Source organism: Calidris pugnax, unplaced genomic scaffold (genome assembly GCF_001431845.1).
Source record: "Calidris pugnax isolate Ruff unplaced genomic scaffold, ASM143184v1 scaffold187, whole genome shotgun sequence".
NCBI lineage: Eukaryota > Metazoa > Chordata > Aves > Charadriiformes > Scolopacidae > Calidris > Calidris pugnax.
In genome coordinates this window covers 2169031-2176837 of record NW_015090969.1, presented here as the reverse complement: position 1 = coordinate 2176837, position 7807 = coordinate 2169031, and the positions used below count along the sequence as shown (strand labels likewise).

At 58.9% G+C, this 7807-nt stretch overlaps 1 protein-coding gene across 2 annotated transcripts in view; it reads right to left on the bottom strand.

Annotated features, from left to right (window-relative positions):
* FRMD5 (FERM domain containing 5) overlaps positions 1–7807 on the bottom strand; it is a 91505-nt gene that overhangs the window by 5210 nt on the left and 78488 nt on the right. For both annotated transcript variants that reach the window (XM_014952758.1, XM_014952756.1), the window contains 6 exons: positions 5815–5903; positions 5460–5523; positions 4646–4737; positions 2946–3020; positions 2147–2215; positions 1961–2067 (listed from right to left, as the gene is read on the bottom strand). In XM_014952758.1, the coding sequence (XP_014808244.1) occupies positions 1961–2067; positions 2147–2215; positions 2946–3020; positions 4646–4737; positions 5460–5523; positions 5815–5903 (496 nt within the window). The remainder of the gene's footprint in view (positions 1–1960; positions 2068–2146; positions 2216–2945; positions 3021–4645; positions 4738–5459; positions 5524–5814; positions 5904–7807) is intronic.

Here is a 7807-nt window from a genome sequence, read left to right as displayed (position 1 = left end):
CCCACCTGCTTTTTCCACGGGACTGCCATAAAAAGCTAGTGAATCAGAAAAAAGCTGTGTCCAGCCCCAAAACTTGGAGCAGCTTCGTGGTAGTAACGACCCAGGGTCCAGCCAGCTCGGACCCCCAGCCTGCTCCCCACAGCACGGTGTCCTGCACCCCACGTTCCCGCATCCCCCTGGGGCTGTGGCCGTGGGGCCCCCCCGGGGACGCTCCTGCCGAAGAAGAGCCCAGACCCAGCACAGCCCGTTGGCGTGGCATTACCTGGCACGAGGGTGTCCCCGGGGCCGCGCGGGGCGTCGTGGCCGAGGCCGGGGAGAGCCGGGAGGAGCGGCAGAATGCCCAGAGCCCGGGTGAGCAGCCGCGGCCCCAGGGCCAGCACCCGCACCCTCACCTCCCGGCAGCAGTGGTTGATGAGCCGCAGGTGGACGGTGACTTTGGTTTTGATCTTCACCAGGCACTTCACCATGGTGGCACGGGCAGCGGGGGGACTGCGGGGACTGCGGCGGGGAGCGGGGACGGCTGCTGGCCCCCCGGCACGGCTGACGCAAGCCGGGCTGGTGGCGCTGGCCCCCGGGCCAGGGCTATTTTGGGCACCCGCATTTCCACGGGACCAAGCTGAAGTGAGAGGGAAGAAAAGCAGCTGCCGGCAGGGCGAGAGCTGCCGGGGCAGGGGTGGTGCCGGGAGCCCGTGCCAGCCCCGGTGATTTATTGCGGGAGGCTATTTAATGCTCTTGCTGCTTCCCAATAGCAGGCGTGGGAGGTGGCCACCAGCAGTGACCCAGGCTGCAGGGGCTGCCGCAGCCACCCCACAGGCTCCAGACCCAAAAACCAGCGCAGACGCCAGTCCAGGGCTCCTTCCATGGAAAAACACTCCTTTCCTGCTCCAAGGGACCTGTCCCTTTGGGCAGGCAGTGCTTTTACTGCTTTGCTTTCACACCAAGGCCACGTTTGGAGGAGCAGAGCGAGGGACACTGGGATGGGGCTGTTGGGAACCCTCAAAGCAGGGCTCACTCACCGCTCACCCGGCTCAGAGCCCTCAGGACAACCTGCAGCCTTTTACTGGATTTCCAATTTAACCTAAATTAACATTGCTGAGAAACTCTCCTCTGCTTTGCTTCTGGGCTGGAAACTCCTGCCCCACAACCGGCCCTTTGCTTTGCCTGGGCTCAGCTTGTGATGCCAAACTGTCCCCAAACCACAAGAATCATAGAATCACTCAGGTTGGAAGAGACCCTTGGGATCATCGAGTCCAACCATCTACCCTACTCTACAAAGTTCTCCCCTACACCATATCCCCCAACACCACATCTAAACGACCCTTAAACACACCCAAGGATGGTGACTCAACCACCTCCCTGGGCAGCCTGTTCCAGGGTCTGACCACTCTTTCTGTGAAAAACTCCTTGCCAATGGTCAGTTTAAACCTACCCTGTTGGAGCTTGAAGCCGTTCCCTCTTGTTCTATCACTAATGACCTGTGAGAAGAGACCAGCATCAACCTCTCCACAATGTCCTTTCAAGTAGCTGTAGAGAGTGATGAGGTCTCCCCTCAGCCTCCTCTTCCTCAAACTAAACAGTCCCAGCTCCCTCAATTGCTCTTTGTACGATTTGCTCTCCAGGCCCTTCCCCAGCTTAGTTGCCTTCCTCTGCTCCTGCTCCAGCACCTCCACATCTCTCTTGTATTGAGGTGCCCTAAACTGGACACAACACCCCAGGTGTGGCCTCCCCAGCGCTGAGTACAAGAGCAACATCTGGTGATGTCCTGCCCTGCCAGGGACCCTGGGGACATGACAGAGACCTTTCCCACCATGCTGTCCCCATATCAGGGGCTACAAAAACCAGCTGGATGCGTGTGTGTGTGTCTCTGGTTTTTGTGGATGCATAAGTGTGTGTGCACATGCGTGTGCGTGTCCCGTCCACGAGCCCCGGCAGTGTCAGGGAGAGCCCCCCCATGCCCTACCTTCCATGATGGAGATGTGGACGGCTCTCCTGCGGGTGCGGGGCACGCTGCTCAGCCGGGGGCCGTGGGTGATGGAGGGGCAGCTCCGGCTCGGCACCAGCCCTGCCCTGGGGAGGAGAAGGGGGACGGTGTCAGAGCCCCGGGTGCGTGGTGGCTCTGCCCCCACGGCTGCTGCCCTGCTCTTACCGGTGGATCTCGGGGGGCTCCCTCTTGATCTTGGCACTGGACTCCATCACCTCCTTCGCGACGCGGCCACTGCAGCAGGTGAAGAACAGCAGCATGAGGATGTGACCACCACACCGGTGAGCCACGAGCTCCCCCCATGGCACCACCATGCCCCGGCACGGCCTGGCCCCCTCCCCACCACATGGGCCAGTGGGGGGGTCTGCCCGGAGCTCCAGGGGGAAGCAGAGACATGTTTGCTGGAAATAAGGGTGATGGGAAGAACAGGGAAAGGCTGGGCTGACACCTCTGCCACCATACTTTGATGCTTCTCCTGGCATGAGATACTGGACTCTGTGGGGGTCACCTCCCCTCTCGGGGGGGGACATGCCGTGGGCGCCTGGGCCCTCCCATGCCAGCAAGGAGGGGACCAGCATCATGCACCTCCCAGGTGGGGATGCACTGAGGTCTCTTGTCCTGCAGAGATACGAAGTCCCAGGTCCAGGCTCTTGCTCCAGGGCCAAGGAGAAGCAACACCCTCCCAGGAACACCCCAAAGCCCCCTGTCCTCTCCTCTCCCCTCCTGTCCCTCCAAAGCCCTGCCATCCCGGGGCTGGGGAGAGGGATGCCAGCCGTGTGACACAGAACAAAGAGGTGATGGCCTTGCTGAGGTGGCTGCACTGCAGCGGGAGGGAGGACCTCTGGTGACAGGAGGATCCTCAGCAAGTCCTCAGACCACTGCAGCCCCAAACTGCTCCCCAAAGCACGTCCAAAGGAGCATCCCAAAATATATCCAGTAACTGCTACTTACTGTCATTATTTACCTGTATCGGAACCGGCTTCCCTTGAAGAACAAGTTGCTGCTGGACACCGTCCGGACCTGGCTCGACTTCTCCAACCTGCAACAGCACCAAGAGCTGTGTGAGCGCCCTGCGTGCCGGTGGCGAGGACTGACCGCTCTGCTGGTGCTGGCACGGCTTCATCCCCGCCAGACGGACCCCGGCTCCAGAGGGAGGGAGCCAAGAGCCGCCGGCAAATGACAGCCAGGCCAAATGACAGGAGCAGAGCCCTGGAGGTGCCAAACACCACCAGGAATGAAACAAGCCCCTGGCAGCGGTGGGGTGGCACCAGCTGGTGGGACACGAGCACCCGGACCATCACAGCAACACCTCACAGCCCTCTCGGCCAGCCCAGCACATCCCTGCTGGCAGTGGGAGCATTGCCCAGCCCGTGCCCGGGCTCTGCTGCCAACAGCCATCCCAGGGGCTGGAGGGGGGCTGGGAGGGACAGTCCCGACTCCTCATCCCCGGGGAACCCGTCCCTCGCCCCAGCGTGAGCCCGGCAGCACCTCGGCCGAGCCCACGGTCCACCCCACCGGCGCATCATCCGGCAGTAACTCACTGACACCATTAATCATAAAAAGATTTGTAAAGCAATATCGCAATTTCATTTCATGTTAATATAATGAGAAATGAAACCTGCTGATTGCAGCTGCTGATTGCAGTATTCCCAAAGAGAATACATCACACGCTTTATCTCGCATCTTGCTGATTAAAATAAAACTCATTACGAAGCACAAAGCAGGCTATTTTTAAATAACAACATGAGCAGGATGGTAAAACCAAACCCTTCCACCTGGCACCTCCCCCGTGTTTTGGCACAATCCAGCCCGGGACCTTCCACCTTCTGAACCCAATTAGCCAATTAGCCACACCAGGGGCAGAGGAGCTGATGAGGTGGCCATGAGCTGGGGAGCCCAGAGCTGCTGGGAAAGGACAGAACTGGTGACACCCCCAGCCCGGGGGTCCCCCAAAGCCAGGCAGCTGCAGGGACGGTCCCTCGAGCCACTGTCCCCAGCGGCTCGTGGCTGCAGCCCAGGCTGTGCATCACCACCTTGGTCCCTTGAATGTTTCCCATGAATAATTAACTTGTTCCCAAAGAGCTTAGAAGCAGATTATTTCAGAAAGTTTTTGAACCTTCCTCATTAAAAGGCAGGCTTCTCTAAAGGCAGGTTTCTCTAAAGCACCCCGGGGCGCTGGCTCGGCTTCAGTGGGGATTTTTGCGCTGGATTCAGCACAAACAGACCACACAAAGCCATTCTGAAAATCCATCCCTGAATATTGGGTCAGAGAACATTCCCTCAGTCTTGCTGGCGTCCCACACTGAACCGGCAGCTCCCGAGCATCTGCCCGCGCCGGCCGGCTCCAAAAATGCTGCCATTAACAGGGAAAATGGTAAAACACGGGTGCTGCTGCGGGCAGGACTTGCTTCAGTTGCTCAGCATTAAAGGTCTGATCTCCAAACAATTAGCTTTAATGTCCTGACCAAAGGTTTTGCCTAGAGGCCATGGCTGCTTTTGGTGGCCGGTGACTCTGCTGGGGCCACTGGGGCCACGCTGCCGGTGCCAGCCCATGCCCGAGCCCCTGGTGCCTGGATGGAGCCCTGGGGGGGTGCCTTGTGGGGCAGCACCCATGGGGGGGACACACAACAGCCCCCCCGCACACCCGGGTGCCCTGTCACTTACTTGTAGAAAGCCTGGTTTTCTATCCCACACTTCCAGAGGTGCTTGCAGGCTTCTGGTGTCGGGGCAAAATAGGTGAGAACAATCTTCTTCTCCTAAAGGGGAAAGAGAAGGGGTGAGTTGGGGACCAGGCGAGTGGTGGCCACGGGCAGGACGCTGGGGATGCAGAGGGAGGACAGAGCAGCCGGGGCTGGAGAACGGCTCTGGAACGGGGCAGATCCTGCTCCGGAGCCACTCAGGACACAGGGAGACGTCGGAGCATCAGCCAGCATCCCAGCACGGCACCTCGCACGAGGGACGGGCAGCCATGCGTGCTGCTGACCTGCCACCCCCCCCTCCCAACCTGCCCTTTTCAATGATCAGAAACTCATTTTTTTAAAAAAATCATGCTGATGGCTTGCACGGGAGCCAATTTCAGCCAGAGGTTTGGGGGCTGATTTCATTCACCAGGGGGGTGAATTTCATTCCCAAGGGGCACAGCAGTAACAAATAACCACAACAACCCCAAACGTGGCACTTGGCTGGGGGGGGGAGCACAGGGAGAGGCTGCCTGAGGTCCTGGGCTACTGCTGAGGGCAGGGCTGTGGCCACGGCACCACCCAGGGCTGACCCGGCGTCTGCGGGCTCTAACGCCCACAGCAAGGTGCCAGCGGGAGCAGGGAGGTGACCCCGGCGCTGCCACCAAGCTGCAGCCCCTGCTGCCACCCTGCCCGTGCCCCCCCCCGCAGCACGGGGCGATGCCGCCCCCACGGGCACCAGGGACCTGCAATGGCCACGGCTGCACCCGGGAAGCCCTGTGGGAAGGGAAAGCACTCACCTCTTTCTGACTTACGTACAGGTAGAAAGTCTTCCCTTCGAATTTCATTTTGGTCACCTCGTTCCTGCAATGACAGGGAGAGGGGGGTGAGGGACCCCCCGCAGCCCGGGGGACCACCCTAGTAACCTGCTCTAGTGGAGGTGTCCCTGCCATGGGCAGGGGGGTGGAAATCGATGATCTAAGGTCCCCTCCAACTCTGACCATTCTGTGAGTCATCACCCCCACACCCCGTCTGCAGGAGCCCACCCGAGCATCCCCCGAAGGCGATGTGGGGCTCTCCCGGCCCCAGCCCCACGTGCACCTCGTGAGCCGGAGCGAGCCGGGCATGGGGGACCGTGCCGGGGTGGGAACTCACCACTTGATGAAGTGAACTCTCTTGTTTCCCTGCAGAACAACAAAACCGAAGGGAGTGAAGGCCAAAAACGCCGCGTTCCCCGACACGTCCTGGAAGGCAACAGCAATCCCTCAGCAGAACGTCGCCAAGCTGGCAAAGGTTATACATCACCAGCGACCCTGGGCCCCGAAGCGTCGCCGAGCTGGCAAAGGTTATACATCACCAGCGACCTGGGGCCCCGAAGGCGGTGGTGACGCAGGACCCTCTGTGCTGACGACACCAGCGGGATGCTCCTGGGGGGTTCACGTGGACCATGACACCCCAAACACCCAGCAAAACCCACCGCTGAGAAACGGGGCAGCTGGTCCAGCAGCACTAATGGGGAGAAATCCCAGCACTCCAATCCGCTTACTGGTGAGGAAAACAGCAAAGGCAGTGCCTCACCAGCCCTTTCGCTAGTAATTAAACCAGGAGATGGTAAAACCCCGTTACACTTGGCTCCCCTCGGAGCCCGGCACAGCCAGTGCAGCTGGGCGGCAGCGAGACAGTTTAAAACCAATAATTAGTGTCATGTACGGAGCAAGGCAGCAGTTTAACTTAATCATAACGTCTAGACTCCAGGGAAGTAATCATTAACTGCACTGGTGTGCGTGGAAAAAACAGAGACATACTCGGTTTCAAAAATATTATGAAACAGCTGTGGCTGATCAGTAATTGTTAGATTTGCCCTGACTTTAATTTGGCTGGCAGATGTTCCGGTAGCTTTCGAAGGATGCTGAGCCGAAGGGAAGGTGATGCCAGGCTCGGGATTTCTGGGGGACTGGGCAGGAAGAGCAGGAGAGGAATTCCCTGTGGGTGGTGGCAGAAGAGCAATACCCGTCTGGTGTCTGTGATGTTTCCTTGGGGGAAAGCATGGCATCCATGGGGCATCCATGGGGCATCCATGGGGCAGCTCTGCTCGCCCCTGGGACACCCCATGTCCAGGACGTCCCCGGCTCAGGAGCACAGCTCTCCCCTCTGCTCCCAGTTGGGCCCTTCCCCGGGTCAATCAAGAGACAAGGATCTTCTCTGCCGTTCGCTCTCCACCCCGGGTGCCCGTTTTTGGTTACTCTGCTGGCACGGGGCAGGGGCGGCCACCTCAAAGGCCTCCTGGGGCTGCTGGGGGAGCCAGCGCTGTGAGGAGATCTTCTGAATTTGAGCACAGAACAAATTGGTTTTAAATCCAAATTAGATCCAAAATCCGCCTCAATCTGTCAAGGGTGAATGGCCGAAAGCAGAGCGCCCTGAACCCCCACCCCATGCCCTGCACAAGGCAAGATGCCAATCCCTGGAGTCATGGTGTCCGAGCTGCAGAGCCCTGTCCTGCACAGAGAGAGAGATTTCGGTGCATCTTCACAGAAACCAGCCTGGGAAAACTCTGGGGAATGGGAGAAGCAGCATCTTGGAGAGGGACGTACCCTCCGGGCGGGTACAGAGCCCCCAGCCCACCACTGACACCCCAGCCCTGGCTATGGCTGATGCTGCAGCTGAGGGAACCCCCTCCCCCCCCCAGGGCAGGTTCAGTTACCCCAATTGTGTGTTTAAAGGGCATAATTCAGTTAAAAGCCCCGGGGGAGCACAGAGCAGGCACTGCCCTTTGAGTAAAATTCTCCCCCTGCTTTGCATCCCACATCCATCTGCACGCGATGGGATCATAAGGGACCAGAGAGAGCCAAACACAATGACATCTAGAGTCAATAAAAAGCATTTCAAACAGAAAACTGGATTACTGGCCAGGGAAGAGCAGAACGATAGACTCTCTCAGGCAGATTAATGCTTGTTGGTTTCTCAGACACATTACTGACCCTGTTCCTGCCTCCAAATGACATGCTTTAGCAGAAGATGATCAGCTGCTGTCTCTCATAGCTGTCTGCATGTGAAAACACTGTCCTAATGCTTCCCTAAATACTCTCTGGAAGGATTCCCAGGGAAGCTGTGGCTGCCCCATCCCTGGAAGTGTTCAAGGCCAGGCTGG